The sequence below is a fragment of the Eutrigla gurnardus genome (genome assembly GCF_963514095.1).
Source record: "Eutrigla gurnardus genome assembly, chromosome: 7".
Lineage (NCBI taxonomy): Eukaryota > Metazoa > Chordata > Actinopteri > Perciformes > Triglidae > Eutrigla > Eutrigla gurnardus.
Window position 1 is genome coordinate 15,725,802 of NC_139921.1, and position 21,237 is coordinate 15,747,038.

The 21,237-nt window shown below is 41.5% G+C and overlaps 1 protein-coding gene, 1 long non-coding RNA gene and 1 pseudogene across 3 annotated transcripts; 1 reads left to right on the plus strand and 2 right to left on the minus strand.

The window, feature by feature from the left end:
* Nucleotides 1-3,455: 3,455 nt before the first annotated feature.
* On the minus strand, nucleotides 3,456-7,363 carry LOC311015868 (cytosolic 5'-nucleotidase 1A-like; annotated as a pseudogene). The gene is made up of 4 exons (XR_014599476.1): nucleotides 7,348-7,363; nucleotides 5,508-5,620; nucleotides 5,234-5,418; nucleotides 3,456-4,544 (listed from the first exon to the last, which is right to left on the minus strand). The product of XR_014599476.1 is annotated as a cytosolic 5'-nucleotidase 1A-like (transcript).
* A 1,084-nt stretch (nucleotides 7,364-8,447) lies between these two features.
* LOC311016446 lies at nucleotides 8,448-9,392 on the plus strand. The gene is made up of 4 exons (XR_014597491.1): nucleotides 8,448-8,593; nucleotides 8,732-8,761; nucleotides 8,844-8,927; nucleotides 9,125-9,392. It is a non-coding gene; the product is annotated as an uncharacterized lncRNA (long non-coding RNA).
* A 1,875-nt stretch (nucleotides 9,393-11,267) lies between these two features.
* Nucleotides 11,268-16,095, minus strand: LOC311015869 (cytosolic 5'-nucleotidase 1A-like; the record flags this gene model as incomplete). The annotated part of the gene is given in 5 exon segments (XM_084013307.1): nucleotides 11,268-12,656; nucleotides 13,345-13,529; nucleotides 13,619-13,690; nucleotides 13,693-13,731; nucleotides 16,083-16,095. Coding segments are annotated over 5 exon segments (678 nt in total). The 3' UTR covers nucleotides 11,268-12,287.
* Nucleotides 16,096-21,237: the final 5,142 nt, after the last annotated feature.

Here is a 21,237-nt window from a genome sequence, read left to right on the forward strand (position 1 = left end):
AGCCGGCCAGCTGAAGTAGAGGAGCGAAGTGCTCGCTTCGGGGCATGAGGTTTGACCAGTGTTTGAAGGTAGATGGGTGCCGTTCCATTGATGGCCCTGAAGACCAGTGTCATCGTCTTGAATTGGATGCGTGCTGCAACAGGGAGCCAGTGGAGGTCACGGAGGAGGGGGGTCACATGGGAGAATTTGGGTAGATTGAAGATAAGGCGTGCTGCAGCGTTCTGGATACGCTGCAATGGTTTAATCGCAGAGGCCGGGAGTCCAGCCAGGAGAGAGTTGCAGTAGTCAAGGCGGGAGATGACCAGTGCTTGGACCAAGAGTTGCGTTGCATCCTTTGTGAGGAAGGTCCGAATCCTGCGGATGTTGTAGAGGGCAAATCTGCAGGATCGGGCCACAGCAGTGATGTTGGGGGTGCAGGATAGTTGGTCATCGAGGATTACACCCAGGTTCCTCACAGTTGACGACGGCAATACTGTGATGCCCTCGACAGGGACCGACAGGTCCATGCAAGGGCAGTCTTTCCCTGGGATGAAGAGGAGTTCGGTTTTATTCAGGCTAAGCTTGAGGTGATGTGCAGTTGTCCAGACAGAGATGTCAGCCAGACAGTCCGAGATGCGAGTTGCAATGTGAGTGTCAGAGGACGGGGGAAAAGAGAGGAACAGCTGGGTGTCATCTGCATAGCAATGGTAGGAGAATCCATGCGATGTGATAACAGAACCTAGTGATCTGGTGTATAGTGAGAACAGAAGCGGTCCTAATACTGAGCCTTGAGGGACACCCGTGTCCAGAGAACAGGGTTTGGACATAGAGCCATTCCATGTGACCTGAAAGGTGCGATTTGTCAGGCATGATGTAAACCAGGCGAGAGCAGAGTCAGTTATGCCAAGTTCAGCCAGAGTGGAGAGGAGGATTTGGTGATTGACTGTGTCGAACGCAGCAGATAGGTCGAGGAGAACGAGAACAGAGGAGTGGGACGAGGCTCTGGCGTCTCGCAGGGACTCGGTCACTGTGAGGAGGGCCGTCTCAGTGGAGTGAGCAGTCCTGAATCCTGATTGATTAGGGTCTAGGAGGTTGTTCAGCGAGAGATAGGATGACAGTTGGTTGTAGGCGGCACGTTCCAGGGTTTTAGAGAGGAATGAAAGAAGAGATACAGGTCTGTAGCTTTGGATGTCAGTAGCGTCTAGGGTGGGTTTTTTAAGGAGAGGCTTCACGGTAGCTGTCTTAAAATCCGCTGGAATGACACCTGAGGTGAGGGAGGAGTTGATCAGGGTGGTGAGGAATGGCAAGATGTCGTGTGAGATGTCTTGGAGAAGAGAGGAGGGTATCGGGTCGAGGGAGCAGGTGGTGGCACGGTTAGATGTAACAAGTGCGTGAACATCTTCAGAGGTGAGGGGGGTAAAGCTGGTAAGACCATCCCAGTTGAGGGTTGGGGAGATGTCTTCTGGGAGGGAATAGGCGTAAATGAGGAGCTGATGTCATTTACTTTCTTGGTAAAGTAAGTAGCAAAGTCATCGGCAGTAAGGAAGGAAGGGGGGGGAGGGGTAGGAGGGGTGAGGAGGGAGGAGAACACGGAGAAGAGTTTCCTGGGGTTGGAGGCAGAAGAGTTGATCTTTGCCAGGTAGAAGGCAGATTTAGCTGCCGAAACAGTTGAGGTGAAGTCAGAGAGGAGGTGGTGGTAGTGAGTAAGGTCCTCGTGCTGGCCCGATTTCTTCCATTTTCTCTCTGACGCTCGCAACAATGATCTGTTGGTTCGCAGAGGTTCAGACAGCCAGGGAGGGGAGGGAGATGATCGCGCAGGTCGTGAGATTGGGGGACAGAGAGTGTCCAAAGAAGAGGAGAGTGAGGACATCAGGGTGGAGGAGGCTTCCTCAGTAGGCATTAAGGAGAACTGTTCTGAGGATGGTAACGAGGAGATAACAGTTGAGGAGAGAGCGGAGGGAGTGAGGGATTTCAGGTTGCGGCGGCTGGTGACCATTCGAGGCGTAGAGGGGAGGGATGTGGTGGGCTCCATGGGGAGGGAGAAAGTCACAAAGTGGTGGTCGGACACGGTGAGCGGGGTAACAGAGAGTGCCAAGATGCCACAGGATCTTGTGAAGACAAGGTCAAGTTGGTTCCCGGCGCGGTGAGTTGGTGGAGAGGGGGAGAGTGTAAGGTCAAATGCGGAAAAGAAGTCGATGCATTCAGATGAGTGCAGCTTTCCCGAGTGGAAGTTGAAGTCACCGAGGACGACGAGTGGTGTGCCATCATCAGGGGAGCAGCTCAGGAGGGCATCCATCTCATCCAAAAAGTCACCGATGGGACCGGGTGGGCGATAGATCACTATGATGTTGAGTTTGAAAGGAAGGGTGACAGAGACGGCGTGGAATTCAAGTGTAGATCAGGGTAGGTGGTCCAGAGGAAGGACCTGGTAGGACCATCTGGGTGAGATGAGGAGCCCAGTTCCTCCTCCTCGCCCTGTTCGTCTTGGGGAGTGTGAAAACGAGTAGGCAGTTGAAAGGGCAGCTGGAGTGGCAGTGTTTTCTGGGGTGATCCAGGTCTCTGTGAGGGCCAGGAAGTGGAGAGACTGCAGGAGGAAGTTGGAGGAAGCCAGAGAACCCGGAGAGAACCCATGCTTACACGGGGGAGAACATGCAAACTCCACACAGAAGGAACCCGAACCCGACCCGGGAATCGAACCCGGGACCCTCTCACTGTGAGGCGACAGTGCTACCCACTGGGGTATTCATGTAAATGTGAGGAATACTTGTTTCATTAGACATATCAATATACAATATTAGTAAGAATTAAGCTAAATGACTAAGTGTTCATCATGTGATTTGGAAAAAGTTATCAGTTGTTTGGTGTCAACTTTTAATGCTTGCTTTTTATTTAAATTCTTGACAGAGCAAGAGATTGCAGCTATTTACCCCTCTCCAATCAAATGACTAATCAACACTTTTTAGGAGGGAAAAATACAGGAAGAGTGCTTTTTTTTAATACAGTCATTTTTACTTCCAATGTTGAAACAGAAAAACGTGATTGCATAACAGTCCATGCTTATTTGGCCCAGATTTACCCAGAGTCCACATCTGAGGGCATTTGGTCTTACAGTACCAACACCAACACACCTAAATGACAAATTAAGACAGACAGGCGACAACAGTGGAGACACCGATCCGAGGGACACGGAGCAGAAATACAAATTGGGCATGATTCATGTCAATAAATGCTGAATATGTTAATTAAAAATAAATCAGCATTTATTGACATGAATCAATAAAAAACAGTTTAAATATTAAATAAATATAAAGTAAAATATTCCATTACTAATTTGTGATCTTACAATACATTCACATACAACATGCAAGATTGAAAAAAAAAAAAAAAAAAAAAAATCCAACAATAGTGAAGAAAAAGGCACCAGTTTTAGTAGTGATCCAAAATAGGAAAAAACAAAAAAAAAAGTCACTTGATGTTTCTTCAGTAACCTGACATGCAAAGAAATACTGTTAAGGATTTGTAAATGTTTTCTAATACTTGCTCTTAAATATACTTTATGTTTAAAAGTTACATGAAAGAAACTAAAGAGTTTGCTGGTATGTGAGATTAATGTCCTACTGCTAATTAAAATTCAAAACTCAAATGGCATCGAGTGCCACTTTCTAATAAGGCAATCTTTATAAAAATCATTATAAATGTTTACTAGTGCTCTATTAATGGTTAAAGAATCATTTAGAAATTCTTTATAAAACTTAGTGATGAAGAACATTGACTGGTGTTTAAGCAGTAAATCATTAATCAGTGGTTAGTAAAATTGTGTCCTGATCCTCTGCAGCACAAAGTATATGGTCATATTGCCCAACTGGTGGAAACCCTTTTTCCACAAGCTGGCAACCTAAACATTGTTCTTGTTAAGCCATTTGTTACAACTTATAAATTGTTTATAATTGGTTTATTAGAACCCCGGACAGTTGTACCTCTTCTAGTAACAACCAAGGGATAAAAACCAACCCAGAGCAAATGAAATACCATAAATTACTAATTAAATAATTATTGAAGTTATGACATCACATGCTTAATCACATGATTACATCATTTACAAGTCATAGTGCAACAATTGGGTTTCTTTACATCCACAGAGATTCTCAGCTGCTGAAAAAATGGATTGTTCTTTTAGTCTCCTGTTCCCGTTCAGGCTACTTTGGTGCTGAAGAAGTCTTTTTGTCCATTTCTTTCTTAACAACTCTCTGAGCTATCCCATAGGGCACATGGCAGGCTACCGTCCCCATTTCTGCTGCCCCCTCAATATGAAACATCTGGTCATCAAAGAAAATGTGCGGCCTGATCTTCTCAAGCATGGGGCCCTTGGGTGCCCCTGCCAGAAAGAGAGCTTCATCAATCTCCAGGCCCGATGAACGCAGAGTTTTTAGTGCTCGGGTACCAGAGCTGGCTGCACTGCGAGCTGTCACCAAGTAGGTCCGGATGGGGCAGTCCATGCGCTGGCCTTTACCATAAAATTTCTTCTGTAGCTTTCCTAAAGCCTCCAGGAAACCTTTCAATGGCCCCTGCAGAAAGAAGGAGCAGAGTCAGTCCGCAAGTATCCATTTGGTAGCTTCTACATTCATATGTGACTCATTATGCATTCAAATCTACCTAACTGCACACCTTTTTCCTGATCAATTAAGGATCGATGCTGCCATTTCAGGTGCACTCGCTATGAGTTTTAACTCTAATTGAAGAGTTTTGATAATCCGGCTTGTTAACAGCCTGTCTAATGTTCTTCCCATTTGTGTCTTGCTCTATTACATTTTTTGATGTAATGCTGCACCCTTTGCATTGTTTTCTTCGTCCTGTTTGTCTTGCTTTGCATAGTTTTCTTTGTCCTGTTTGTCTGGCTCTGCCAGTTCATCAAGTACTAATTCTCACTCTGGATCCGTGAAAGGACTCAGTCTTTTGTGAACTAGCACACTTTTACAAATCCAGCACTGCATGGGGTCTAAAAAAAATCATTATTTGTAATAATTATTACCAAAAACACAAAAAGAGAAAGTCACCATGTTTCCCAATCTCATAAATGACTTGTCAATATGAGTTTATCATAAGTGATAAGTACTTTTGACAACAATTTCTAAGTTGTAGTAAAACAAACATACATTCAATAAAAGTTAAATATCCTTTAATTGAATGTATTAAATGCACTACATTTCCAACTGCGGTGTGAAACTGATCATTTGTCACTATGTGTATACTGTACATGTTCCAGGGGCTTGTTCTCGTGGGCTTTCTCGTGCTCAAAGAACTTGTCCAATCCGTGGGCCTTGTATATGCGCTCGGACTCATCAGAAAAAAGGACGGCATCGCCATCAAAGGCAACACGCAGCTGAGTCTCTGACACTTCTGCCATCTTCTCTGGGGTGAACATGGTGGCCGCTGCTATACCTGAATGTATACAGGAGAAACACACGTGTATAAATACATCTTTACATAGCATGTAGCACACACACATAATATTACAATTCTCTGTATACCTTGTTCCAGAGCTTCCCGAACCTTGACTGGGTCAGCAGACAGGTACAGGTTGGTGTGGTAGGCCTTATGGGACTGTTCCCCCCCGTCATACAGAAGCGCTCTATAAACAACTCTGTGGAAAGGGGGAATGAATAGATCAGTGAACAGCTGATATGGATCAAATTAAAGGTATGCAAAAGTCAACTGATCACAGCGTTGTGAAAGAATCGGTATATATATATATATATATATATATATATATATATATATATATATATATATATATATATATATATATATAATTATTTGTATGTGTAAACAGGCTACTTGGTGATAAACCACTTCTGCAATAATTAATCAATTACAAAAATGTATTGAAATACCACATGAAGACACCGATTTGATAGTAAAAATAAGTAAAATGTTTGACATTTGGAGATAACTGAGAAAAACAATTTAAGCCTAACAACATCACTGCTCTGAGGCATATAAATACACTTTAACTAGGTGCTGTCAGCGTGAGGATAAGTATGCCATTAAAAAAGTCATCGTTAAGTATGTCTGAAAACTGTTGAAACGTCACAGTATGGTCTGTTGGGAAAAAATGTCACAAAAGTCAAAAGCATGTTTCAAAACAACATAAAAGTCATAGTATGTCATGTATGTCATTTTCAGTACAATATGTCTTTAAAAAGTAATGACAAAGAGATTTATAATATTGTCTTAGAATAATATTGCCAGGGTACACCCTGGACAGGTCGCCAGTCTATAACAGGGCCGACATGTAGACAACCATTCACGCTCACATTCACACCTACGGGCAATTTAGAGTCATCAATTAACCTATCCCCGTCCTGCACGTCTTTGGACTGTGGGAGGAAGCCGGAGAACCCGGAGAGAACCCACGCTTACACGGGGACAACATGCAAACTCCACACAGAAGGAACCCGACCCGGGAATTGAACCCGGGACCCTCTCGCTGTGAGGCGACAGTGCTACCCACTGGGGTGTTCATGTAAATGTGAGGAATACTGGTTTCAGCATGTTTTAATACAACATGAAAAGTCATAGTATGTCATGTATGTCATTTTAAGGTACAAAATGTCTTTAAAAAAGTAATGACAAAGAGATGTCATATCATTGTCAAAGAAAGTAATTAAACAATATATAGGCCTACAGTAAGCAGTGTTGGGAGTAACGCGTTACAAAAGTAATGCATTACTGTAATGCATTACGTTTTGCTGTAACGCGGTAATGTAAGGCATTACAAAAAAAAACTGGTAATATTTTACTCGGTACAAATCTCAGTAACGCGCGTTACAATGCATTTTAAACCCGAAATCAATTGACTCTACATTCGCGATCGCGAGATGGGCATACGCTCCACTTTTGGAAAAGTGTGAAAGCCGGTCCGTGTAACTCTACACTATGTTAATTAGGCGCTGTTGTGAGCAGGCTCCATGAGCTGGACACCGACTCACGGAGCGGGTCAGAGCGCAGCTGACCCGGAACACCGAGGATCAACAGCTGAGGGGCGGCGGCGAGGCGGAGGCTCCGATTCTCCCTGTCAGTTTTGAACCGCTTTTATGTCCGCGTCATAACGCTTTTGGTGCGAGTTTAAAACAGTACGTTTACTTCAAAACGCGAGCGTCAGACGCTGTCAGAGCGTTTATGAACAGTGTTTTAGAGCTCCCCCTAAATGTCTCAGGTAGGCTTTCAGGTAATTTCGCAGCATACAGCGCCTTCAAGGTCATTAAAAAAGACGAACGGCAAACCTGGAATGAAAAATGGCCCTGTTATTTCATCCCCGAAGCCCATTCATGAACACAATAACTAATATCAGTTAACGAGTCGTTTTACGTTTCCCGTTTTCCATTTTTTAAACGAATAACGGGATACGAGTCATTTTCCGTTTTTCGTTCTTTTATTTTGAAGCGAAAAACATCACATCCTGCTGTGTAATGAGCTGCATTGAACACAAGAAGATCTATTGAGAACAAAAAATCCACATTTCCTTTTATTTTGGCGAAAAGTAATGTAAAAGTAATGTAAAAGTAGTGTAATGCCTTACAATTCAAAGACAGTAATATTGTAATGTAACTAATTACTTTGAAATGACAGTAATAAGTAATAAATAATGCATTACGCTTTTGAAGTAACTTGCCCAACACTGACAGTAAGTCATAAATCATGTCAATAAAAACTAATTGTGATCAAAATAGTTGCGAGGACAATCCCAGGGAAAAAATCTGTCTTTAATATGTGCTCTGGTTAATCCCATTGGTCTGTTATTGCCACTGACAAGAAGGAATAGGTTACAATGGGGTCCATCCATTGTACCGCTTATCCTGTATTCAGGTCATTGTATTGTATCCCAGCTGTCATTGGGCGAAGGTGGGGTACACCTGGACAGGACGTCAGTCCATCACAGGGCCGACATGTGGAGACAAACAACCATTCACGCTCACATTCACAAATACGGGCAATTTAGAGTCATCAATAAACCTATTCCCATTCTGCATGTCTTGTAAGGGTACAATTGAATTACACTACTGTATACACTGTGGTGGTTTAATTTATCCCTGTTTCATTGACTTTTTTTAGCTTGTGGTTTAAAGTGTTGCATCTTAATGGTAATTTCAAACACATTGTCTAGGTAGATAATGACACCTTTTATACCCTCCTTTAGCTTAAGAACAAGACTCTCAGCTTCTCTGTGGCTCCGTGTCCTGATATAAAACCTGTGTCATCTTGCTGTAGGTGCAGGTCCTCAAAGTAGATCCTGGTGCTGCATGCTGGAATAACACTATTTTCATCTCCTGTGTGTTTTTCTGCCTGGTGACGCCCTCTTCTGTTAAGAAGTTTCATTTTTAAAGAAATTACATTTTTTTAACTGACGTCTGCAATCAGTTTCCACAACCAAACTGGAACAACAAACTCATTAAAGGTCATAATTAATTAGAGGTTATTTTGGATTAATTGGTGTGACGACCTCTTCGGTTCAGTTTCGTTTCTCCAGAAATGATGACGATAACCTATAAAGCAGTGAGCCGATTCGAGGTGCATCAGTAGGATATCCATACGCTACAGCAAGACATGGGCCTTTGTGAGTATTTATTTTTATTTATATATATATATATATAATTATTTTTTAAAGCAAGTAGCCTATAGGAACTATAACACATATTGTGATTAAGGCAGGTGAACTGTAAATGTTTATTTCGGTCTTCATCTTGTCTTTCAGTGTCACTTCTCGCTATAGGAGGAGGAGCAGGTAAGACTGTAGCTGTTTCCAACAGTTTTGAACGGGCTTTTAGTGCATCTCCTCTGACGCTCCCTCTGCTGTGTGTGTGCAGCAGTTGCTGTGGTCGGGGCTCCTGTTGTTCTGGGGGTCTTAGGCATGTCGGCAGCTGGAGTTTCGGTGGCTACTTTGGCATATGGTAAACACCAGTACTGATTAGTTAAAATTTATTTTCTAGTCTAGTATTTTAGTTTAAAATACAGTCTCGGTAGATAATAATGCTATGTAGGCAATAATTATGTTACTGTTTTACATCATCTTTTAGCTTGAGATCAATACTCTCAGCTTCTCTGTGGCTCCGTGTCCTGATATAAAACCTGTGTCTTCTTGCTGTAGGTGCAGCTGGTCTGTCTGCAGCTGCTACTGCAGCTGCGACAGCCGCTACTGCAGCTGCGACAGCCGCTACTGCAGCTGCGGCAGCCGCTGGAGGAGGCGTCGCAGGAACAGCGTTAGCGGTGGCTGCGCTCGTCTGAAACCCATGAAGGAACAAAAACATGTATGTTTTATTGAGTTGCATGATTGCAGAGGCAACAGCAACTGAAGCACTTTTGTCATGTCAGACAACTTGACATTGTTTTCAATAAATCTGCATTCTTGTCAAAGATACTTGTTCTGTGTGTCATCTGTAAATATATCCATTCCTCATAATGTCCATCATAGGGTTCTCGGTGAGAAAGTGATTAAAAGTGTGGTTTGATTCATTTGCTTTTGGAAATGATAGCAGTAGGCTATATATATATATATATATATATATATATATATATATATATATATATATATATATATTATTTGTATGTGTAAACAGGCTACTTGGTGATAAACCACTTCTGCAATAATTAATCAATTACAAAAATGTATTGAAATACCACATGAAGACACCGATTTGATAGTAAAAATAAGTCAAATGTTTGACATTTGGAGATATCTGAGAAAAACAATTTTTGTTCAGTAGTTTTTCTGTCATAAAGTGTACAGTAGAGTAAACCAAGACTGATTTTAAAGGTCACATTGAAATCTGACAACAAACAACTGTATTTTGTATGTATTTATTCCAGCAAAATGAGGACAGTGTCTGTAAAAAAAAAAAAGGCAGAAATGCTTCTTTCTAAAATATATTCTTTCTACAGACTATGATGCTATAATCCTACAACTCTATGTATACCCTTTCATCACTATGAGATTATTCTGAAAATAAAGACTAAACAAATCAAAAATAAATAAAATGCCAAATGATTTGGGTGGCTTGGGAACAATTTAGGGCAGCTCCAGCCCCCCTTAAATAGGCCTAACAACATCACTGCTCTGAGGCATATAAATACACTTTAACTAGGTGCTGTCAGCGTGAGGATAAGTATGCCATTAAAAAAGTCATAGTTAAGTATGTCTGAAAACTGTTGAAACGTCACAGTATGGTCTGTTGGGAAAAAATGTCACAAAAGTCATAAGCATGTTTTAAAACAACATAAAAGTCATAGTATGTCATTTTACAGTACAATATGTCTTTAAAAAGTAATGACAAAGAGATTTATAATATTGTCATAGAAAGTAATTAAAAAAAATAATACAGTAAGTCATAAATCATGTCAATAAAAACAAATTCAAAATAGTTGAGAGGACAGTCGCAGAGAAAAAAATAATTTGTGTTATGTGCTCTGGTTAATCTGATTGGTCTGTTATTGTCACTGACAAGAAGGAATAGGTTACAATGGGGTCCATCCATCGTACCGCTTATCCTGTATTCAGGGTCACGATCCCAGCTGTCATTGGGCGAAGGCAGGGTTCACCCTGGACAGGACGTCAGTCCATCACAGGGCCGACATGTAGAGACAGACAACCATTCACACTCACATTCACACCTACGGGCAGTTTAGAGTCACCAATGAAACTATCCCCATCCTGTTGGAGGAAGCCAGAGAACCCGGAGAGAACCCACGCTTACACGGGGAGAACATGCAAACTCCACACAGAAGGAACCCGAACCCGACCCGGGAATCAAACCCGGGACCCTCTCGCTGTGAGGTGACAGTGTTACCCACTGGGGTATTCATGTAAATGTGAGGAATACTGGTTTCATTAGACATATCAATATACAATATTAGTAAGAATTAAGCTAAATGACTAAGTGTTCATCATGTGATTTGGAAAAAGTTATCAGTTGTTTGGTGTCAACTTTTAATGCTGGTTTTTTATTTAAATTCTTGACAGAGCAAGAGATTGCAGCTATTTACCCCTCTCCAATCAAATGACTAATCAACACTTTTTAGGAGGGAAAAATACAGGAAGAGTGGTTTTTTTTAATACAGTCATTTTTACTTCCAATGTTGAACAGAAAAACCTGATTGCATAACAGTCCATGCTCATTTGGCCCAGATTTACCCAGAGTCCACATCTGAGGGCATTTGGTCTTACAGTAACAACAACACACCTAAATGACAAATTAAGACAGACAGGCAACAACAGTGGAGACACCTAACCGAGGGACACGGAGCAGAAATACAAATTGGGCATGATTCATGTCAATAAATGCTGAATATGTTAATTAAAAATAAATCAGCATTTATTGACATGAATCAATAAAAAACAGTTTAAATATTAAATAAATATAAAGTAAAATATTCCATTACTAATTTGTGATCTTACAATACATTCACATACAACATGCAAGATTGACAAAAAAAATTAAAAAAAATAAAAAATCCAACAATAGTGAAGAAAAAGGCACCAGTTTTAGTAGTGATCAAAAATAGTAAAAAACAAAAAAAAGTCACTTGATGTTTCTTCAGTAACCTGACATGCAAAGAAATACTGTTAAGGATTTTTAAATGTTTTCTAATACTTGCTCTTAAATATACTTTATGTTTAAAAGTTACATGAAAGAAACTAAAGAGTTTGCTGGTATGTGAGATTAATGTCCTACTGCTGATTAAAATTCAAAACTCAAATGGCATCGAGTGCCACTTTCTAATAAGGCAATCTTGATAAAAATCATTATACATTTTTACTAGTGCTCTATTAATGGTTAAAGAATAATTTAGAAATTCTTTATAAAACAGGCTTAGTGATGAAGAACATTGACTGGTGTTTAAGCAGAAAATCATTAATCAGTGGTTGGTAAAATTGTGTCCTGATCCTCTGCAGCACAAAGTATATGGTCATATTGCCCAACTGGTGGAAACCCTTTTTCCACAAGCTGGCAACCTAAACATTGTTCTTGTTAAGCCATTTGTTACAATTTATAAATTGTTTATAATTGGTTTATTAGAACCCTGGACAGTTGTACCTCTTCTAGTAACAACCAAGGGATAAAAACCAACCCAGAGCAAATGAAATACCATAAACTACTAATTAAATAATTATTGAAGTTATGACATCACATGCTTAATCACATGATTACATCATTTACAAGTGATAGTGCAACAATTGGGTTTCATTACATCCACAGAGATTCTCAGCTGCTGAAAAAATGGATTGTTCTTTTAGTCTCCTGTTCCCGTTCAGGCTACTTTGGTGCTGAAGAAGTCTTTTTGTCCATTTCTTTCTTAACAACTCTCTGAGCTATCCCATAGGGCACATGGCAGGCTACCGTCCCCATTTCTGCTGCCCCCTCAATATGAAACATCTGGTCATCAAAGAAAATGTGCGGCCTGATCTTCTCAAGCATGGGGCCCTTGGGTGCCCCTGCCAGAAAGAGAGCTTCATCAATCTCCAGGCCCCATGAACGCAGAGTTTTTAGTGCTCGGGTACCAGAGCTGGCTGCACTGCGAGCTGTCACCAAGTAGGTCCGGATGGGGCAGTCCATGCGCTGGCCTTTACCATAAAATTTCTTCTGTAGCTTTCCTAAAGCCTCCAGGAAACCTTTCAATGGCCCCTGCAGAAAGAAGGAGCAGAGTCAGTCCGCAAGTATCCATTTGGTAGCTTCTACATTCATATGTGGCTCATTATGCATTCAAATCTACCTAACTGCACACCTTTTTCCTGATCAATTAAGGATCGATGCTGCCATTTCAGGTGCGCTCGCTATGAGTTTTACCTCTAATTGAAGAGTTTTGATAATCCGGCTTGTTAACAGCCTGTCTAATGATCTTCCCATTTGTGTCTTGCTCTATTACATTTTTTTATGTAATGCTGCACCCTTTGCATAGTTTTCTTTGTCCTGTTTGTCTTGCTTTGCATTGTTTTCTTTGTCCTGCTTGTCTGGCTCTGCCTGTTCATCAAGTACTAATTCTCACTCTGGATCCGTGAAAGGACTCAGTCTTTTGTGAACTAGCACACTTTTACAAATCCAGCACTGCATGGGGTCTAAAAAAATAATTATTTGTAATAATTATTACCAAAAACACAAAAAGAGAAAGTCACCATGTTTCCCAATCTCATAAATGACTTGTCAATATGAGTTTATCATAAGTGATAAGTACTTTTGACAACAATTTCTAAGTTGTAGTAAAACAAACATACATTCAATAAAAGTTAAATATCTTTTAGTTGAATGTATTAAATGCACTACATTTCCAACTGCGGTGTGAAACTGATCATTTGTCACTATGTGTATACTGTACATGGTCCAGGGGCTTGTTCTCGTGGGCTTTCTCGTGCTCAAAGAACTTGTCCAATCCGTGGGCCTTGTATATGCGCTCGGACTCATCAGAAAAAAGGACGGCATCGCCATCAAAGGCAACACGCAGCTGAGTCTCTGACACTTCTGCCATCTTCTCTGGGGTGAACATGGTGGCCGCTGCTATACCTGAATGTATACAGGAGAAACACACGTGTATAAATACATCTTTACATAGCATGTAGCACACACACATAATATTACAATTCTCTGTATACCTTGTTCCAGAGCTTCCCGAACCTTGACTGGGTCAGCAGACAGGTACAGGTTGGTGTGGTAGGCCTTATGGGACTGTTTCCCCCTGTCATACAGAAGCGCTCTATAAACAACTCTGTGGAAAGGGGGAATGAATAGATCAGTGAACAGCTGATATGGATCAAATTAAAGGTATGCAAAAGTCAACTGATCACAGCGTTGTGAAAGAATCGGTATATATATATATATATATAATTATTTGTATGTGTAAACAGGCTACTTGGTGATAAACCACTTCTGCAATAATTAATCAATTACAAAAATGTATTGAAATACCACATGAAGACACCGATTTGATAGTAAAAATAAGTAAAATGTTTGACATTTGGAGATAACTGAGAAAAACAATTTAAGCCTAACAACATCACTGCTCTGAGGCATATAAATACACTTTAACTAGGTGCTGTCAGCGTGAGGATAAGTATGCCATTAAAAAAGTCATCGTTAAGTATGTCTGAAAACTGTTGAAACGTCACAGTATGGTCTGTTGGGAAAAAATGTCACAAAAGTCAAAAGCATGTTTCAAAACAACATAAAAGTCATAGTATGTCATGTATGTCATTTTACAGTACAATATGTCTTTAAAAAGTAATGACAAAGAGATTTATAATATTGTCTTAGAATAATATTGCCAGGGTACACCCTGGACAGGTCGCCAGTCTATCACAGGGCCGACATGTAGACAACCATTCACGCTCACATTCACACCTACGGGCAATTTAGAGTCATCAATTAACCTATCCCCGTCCTGCATGTCTTTGGACTGTGGGAGGAAGCCGGAGAACCCGGAGAGAACCCACGCTTACACGGGGACAACATGCAAACTCCACACAGAAGGAACCCGACCCGGGAATTGAACCCGGGACCCTCTCGCTGTGAGGCGACAGTGCTACCCACTGGGGTGTTCATGTAAATGTGAGGAATACTGGTTTCAGCATGTTTTAAAACAACATGAAAAGTCATTGTATGTCATGTATGTCATTTTAAGGTACAAAATGTCTTTAAAAAAGTAATGAGAAAGAGATGTCATATCATTGTCAAAGAAAGTAATTAAACAATATATAGGCCTACAGTAAGCAGTGTTGGGAGTAACGCGTTACAAAAGTAATGCATTACTGTAATGCATTACGTTTTGCTGTAACGCGGTAATGTAAGGCATTACAAAAAAAAACTGGTAATATTTTACTCGGTACAAATCTCAGTAACGCGCGTTACAATGCATTTTAAACCCGAAATCAATTGACTCTACATTCGCGATCGCGAGATGGGCATACGCTCCACTTTTGGAAAAGTGTGAAAGCCGGTCCGTGTAACTCTACACTATGTTAACTAGAAAATGTATTTCCTGCGGAAATACGTGGAAATGCTTTAATGCTGAAGCAACACTGAAAACAAAGCTGAATATTTGAAGAAAATATTAAAAAAGCAGAATATTTGAAGAAAATATTTAAAAAGCTGAATATTTCAAGAGAATATTCAAAAAGCTGAATAAGTGCAAAAGTATGAAAAAGCTGAATATTTGAAGAGAATATTAAAAAAAGCTGAATATGCAAAAAGTTTGAAAATCTGAATAGCTGAAGAGAATATTCAAAAAGCTGAATATGTGAAAAGTATGAAAAAGCTGAATGTGCAAAATTATGAAAAAAGCTCAATATTTGAAAATAATATTAACAAAGCTTAATATTGCAAATGTATGAAATAAGCTAAATAGCTGAACAAATATGAAAAACCTGAATATTTGAAAAGAATATGAAAGGGAAAAAAAATGTTGAAGACACGTTGAAATGTCCTTAAAGAGCTGAACATTTTAATATTTGAATGTTCTTTTTGTTTGTAGTATTAGTAGGGTACTAATAGAAGTAGTAGGAGTAGTATCAGTAGTAGTAGTAGTAGTAGCAGTAATACTAGTAGTATTAGTAAAAGTAGTATTAGTAGTAGCAGTAGTATTAGCAGTAGTACTAGTAATATTAGTACAAGTATTAGTAGTATTAGTAGTAGTAGAAGTAGAAGTACTACTAGTACTAGTAATATTAGTACAAGTATTAGCTTGAAAGCATTTCCACCAATAATAAAGATTAGGATAACATAGGTTGGAAATGCTTTAAAGCATTTCCACCAATAATAAAGATTAGGATAACATAGGTTGGAAATGCTTTAAAGCATTTCCACCAATCAGGTATTGCTCATGTGGCTCCCCTGTATATTCACACCTAAGTAGAATGCAAAGGGATGAATGACATGTTGCCCCAGTGAAATGGGATATTTGAGCAGCGTACAGTTACATTATAAATGTGCTTAATATGAGAAAAGTGATGACAGAGCCAGCAGAGTTTACGGGGGGACTGGAGGGGCGGTGCTACACTTCTGCAATGTCACAGTCTCATGCCGAAAAGCGCCCTAAATATTAAAATATGCTTGCTTATTGACCATCATACACCATGTGCGTAATCGCCATGAGGACACGCCCTCCTCCGATATATATAAGAAATTCTGTAGATTCAGGTTAATTCTCAGGAAACTGCACCATTTTCAGGAACTTGTGTAGGATTGCACACCGGAGTGGGGTCAGAAGATTGCCAACCAGGTTACATGAGATATATGTGTATATGGGAACAGCAGTGGGAAGCTACAGAATGATTTAAAAACATGATAATCATAATGGTGGACCCGCCCTTTAAAGACAAGCTGAAATGAAAAACGTGATTTTAACCGCACGTACTTAAATCAGCTAGTACCAACGAGAGAGAGAAGGTGGTGAGCTAATCTTTTGAATCATCAAATTCCTCCCGACCTTATGTCCTGCCTGTGTTTCCTTGTTTCCTGTTTTACTGGGAAATAAGATTGTCTGTATGCCAGTCAATCTGAATGAACAAGGAGACAGGTGAATGATGATTCATGGTTGTGGTTGTACCCAAGAAAAAAGTGGACCGTGTATATACTGTATATACTGCATATACTGTATATATACAGTATATATTAAAAAATGTGTGAAATGTTAACATAAAACAAATACAATTCTGGTAGACTTACTAAATAGTTGGAAATATTATATTATATCGACACAAGCTGAAGATTCCGTGCCATTCACACCCATTATAACATCTGAAACTTCACCAAACTCAAACTGCGATATCGGGAAAACCGTATGGACCATCGACATGAATGTTTGACCCAATAAAGTCCACAGTCTTGTGAACGTTTTAAACATTTAATCACGTTTGGAAGTTAAAGTATGGCGAACTTTTGGGGTGCTGAAGTCGATGAAAAACCAAAAAAACAATGTACACATGTTTAAGGGCAGCGGTTACTATGGCAACCTGAAAGTTATATTCTTTTTTTTTCATTTTGGAATGTACAATGTGCTTTGATGTCTTGATGTCTTTGATGACTGGTGACATCACGTGACCCTGGACTGTATAAATACAAGCAGCGACCAGAACTCATCGTGGAGTTTTTGGAGTTTGGAGAGACAGAGAGCTTTAGAGAGATAGTGATTGAGAGTGAATAGATAGTGATATTTTGAACTTTTTGCAACTTTGTGAGAGGAACGAAATTTCATCTACGTTCAAACAGATAGTGACAGAACTTTTACATCTGGAGCGGGCTGTCTCCACCAGTCTGCTCTTCTCGTCCATCTGTTCATCGGCGAAAGCCAGTTTACATTGTACCGTCTTGTAAACTATCATTCCTGAAGCCAAGATGCAGCAGGGAAACAGCAGGACTCGTGTCCAACTGACCCCTCAGGAGACCATCAACCAGCTGCGTGAGCAACTGCGTGAGCAGAAGCGAATCAACGCTGAAGAGTACGGCATTAGGATGGGGCTCACTGAGGAGCTCAAACGGCAAAAGACCCTGAAGGAAATGCACATCAATCGGGGCAAGGCCATCCGTGGCGAACTGGAGATGCTCAAGAAGGCAAGTGAGCCAGAGACTCTGAATAAAATGGAGATCGCCTCTGCAGTCCATTGCACCGTGAAGATAAAGAAGAAGAAAGATCTTCAGAGGGAGCATGAGGACCTCAAGGTGTCTCATTTAATCCTCCAGGAAAAGTTTGAACAGCAGGAGAAGGCTATCCAGAGCCTCAGGCAGGAGAACTTTGAAAAGGAGGAGGAATTGGAGTACTTGAAAGTACAGGCCTCAATCAACCTGGAGACAACCATTAATCTCCAGGCTGAGGTGAAGGTTGCCCAAGGCCTCAGAGATCAACTAGTTCATCTGCAAGAAGAGCTTGATCAGAGTACTCTGCGCCATGACCTCGCGAAAGAGGCCCTGATAAAACAAGCCTCCGCCAACCAGCAGTTGGTAAATGACCTCCAGACCGCCACGGAGGACAACAAGGACCTCCAAGCTGATTTATCTGAAAAGACCCTGGACCAGGAGCTGGCGAAGGAGGCCCTGATAAAACAGGTCTCCACCAACCATCAGCTATCAAATGACCTCCAGACTGCTGAGGAGGACAACAAAGACCTCCGAGCTGAATTCGTTCAGCTAAAGGCAGATCTCCAGGAGAGGACCCTGGACCAGGAGCTGGCGAAGGAGGCCCTGATAAAACAGGTCTCAACCAACCAGCAGCTCTCAGATGACCTCCAGACTGCTGAGGAGGACAACAAGGACCTCCGAGCTGAATTATCTCAGCTAAAGGCAGAACTCCAGCAGAGGACCCAGGAGCTGGCGAAGGAACCAGAAGACATCGAGGCTGTGAATGGTGCTGATCTTCAGGGAGCTGAGGAGCTGCACCAGACCTCACCCGACCAACTGGTGACTGAGCTCCAGGTCGAAAGCCTCGAGCAGAGTCTTCCTTGTGTGGAGCTGCCAGAGGAGGTGCAGCCCCCCAAGAAGAAGAAATCTCTTTTCAAGAGGTTCCGACACAGCATCGGTCTGCGCAAAAGGCGTTGAACTGGTGCTGTGTCCTAATTTGGCCCTAAATTTATAATTCGGAAAATAATATATGCTGTAAAAAAATACAGCTATATATTATTGTAAAAAAAGGGCGGCACAGGGAATTGTACTGTGTCGTGTGGGTTTTCTCCGGGAGCGCCGGTTTCCCCCCACTAGAAAAAAAACAATTTGGCCCCAAATTAAATATCTCCTCATCCCCTCCCATATTACCCCCTCCCCTGTGGGTGCTCCGGTTTCCCACAACCAAAAAAAAAAACCTTTGCTGCTTGAGCAGCAGCGAATCAATGCTGAAGAGAACAGCATTAGGGTGAACCTCACTGAGGAGCTCAAACGTGGAGCAGGCGATGGAGGCCCTGAGAAAACAGGTCTCCACCAACCAGCAGCTCTCAGATGACCTCCAGACTGCCGAGTAGGACAACAAGGACCTCCGAGCTGAATTATCTCAGCTAAAGGCAGAACTCCAGCAGAGGACCCTGGACCAGGAGCTGGCGAAGGAACCAGAAGACATCGAGGTTGTGAATGGTGGTGCTCTTCAGGGAGCTGAGGAGCGGCACCAGACCTCACCCGACCAACTGGTGACTGAGCTCCAGGTCGAAAGCCTCGAGCAGAGTCTTCCTTGTGTGGAGCTGCCAGAGGAGGTGCAGCCCCCCAAGAAGAAGAAATCTCTTTTCAAGAGGTTCCGACACAGCATCGGTCTGCGCAAAAGACGTTGAACTGGTGCTGTGTCCTAATTTGGCCCTAAATTTATAATTCAGAAAATAATATATGCTGTAAAAAAATACAGCTATATATAATTATAAAAAAAAGGGCGGCCAAATTAAATATCTCCTCAACCCCTCCCATATTATCCCCTCCCCTGTGGGTTTTACTCCGGGTGCTCCGGTTTCCCACAACCAAAAAAAAAAACCTTTCCGGGAACCATCACCTTAACGCGGTGGAGAGGTTTGCGTGTCCCTATGACCCTGAGGCCTGTGTTGTCTGGAGCTTTGTGCTCCTGGTGGGGTTTCCCATGGCAAATTGGTCTCAGGTGAGGGGCCAGACTAAGAATGGTTCAAAAGACTCCCATGAATAACCTAGGAAGAAGAGGAGTGACCCGGCCTGGAGGAAGCCCGGAGCTCCCGTCTGGAGCCAGGCCCAGAGGTAGGGCCCGTCAGCGAGTGCCTGGTGGCCGTCTTGCCACGGAGCGCGGCCGGGCGCAGCATAAGAAGAAGAAGAAGAAGAAGAAGAAGAAGAAGAAGCGACGTGGCAGTTATAAGAACATTCACTTTATATATAAAAATAAATGAAGTTAAAATATTCCCTTTGATAGAAAAGGAAAAAACACTTGAATGCTCTGTCTGAGTTAATAGTCCTTCGGTTCAGGGAGTATTTACCCCATAAATATATAAAATAAAATAAAAATAATCACCAATCAGGTGTTTTATAAAAGAGTCTTTCAATTGTCCTTTCAAAATAAAAATAAATGGCTGGCCAGCAAAAAAAAAATAGAGAGCTCTCTTTTTATTTATGTTGATGTATGAATGTCTAATATGTGTTTGCCTGAAGAATGGTCAAGGGGGTGACGACCGTCGCTAATGGAAACACTACAGTAATAAGAGTCTATATCGGAGAAGCAACGTGTTCGGCTGCAGCTTCACTACATCCCTCTGAGCCTGCGATTCCCACTAGGGGCGGAAACCAGGTGGCTGTCGTAAAAACTGCCGTAACGCGGTGCTTAAAGGGCAACGCACCCAAAAACAGACCTGAAGCGATTACATGCAGCAAGTAACTGTAGTTACCTCTGGGTTACACTAGCAGCGCCGGCATTCTTGTCCTCCAGAAAGTTTTGCCGATGCCCTTCCCGTGTGAAAGCTGTGTTACTACTACAAGTAGTGGAGGAAGTATCAGTAGTAGGCTAGTAGTAGAAGTATTAGAAGTAGTATCAGTAGTAGGCTAGTAGTAGAAGTAGTAGTAGTAGTAGTAGTAGTAGTACTAGTACTACTACAAGTAGTGGAGGTAGTATCAGTAGTAGGCTAGTAGTAGTAGTATTAGTAGTAGTACTATTACAAGTAGTGGACATAGTATCAGTAGTAGGCTAGTAGTAGTAGTATTAGTAGTAGTACTATTACAAGTAGTGGACATAGTATCAGTAGTAGGCTAGTAGTAGCAGTAGTAGTAGTAGTCAGACAGACAGAGAGTGAGACAGAGAGAGATAGACAGACTTGTGTATACATTTTAAAGTTTAAATGGAGTTTCTAGGTGAAAGTATACCTGAGCAGAAGATGTTTGACAAAAAAAACTACAAATCCCACTGACTGCTCCTGTCTGCCGCTCCTGTCCGCCAATCAGAGCACACCTGCTGTCACTTCTAAAGATCAAAGCCACAGAGATCAAAGCCATATACGCGCCTGTGTAACTGTCAAGAGCCTGTCTCTATTCCTCCATTTCGGCTTTGCGGAGGGTCCGAACAAAAGCTTCTCACGCTCACACCGAAACTTGTATCGCCAAAATTTCCGCACCGTTAGCGCTACAAGACTCTGCTGAAGACACTGATCACTTTTATTTTTTCCTAGTCTCAGAAATGTGGACACTAGGGCGAGTTAGAAATGCTGCTCATTTCAGGTTTCTTTGAAAATCTGTTTCTTAATTAGTATTGTAAGTCAATGGGGAGAAAAACCGACGTGGCCGCGCTTAGAGGTTGCTA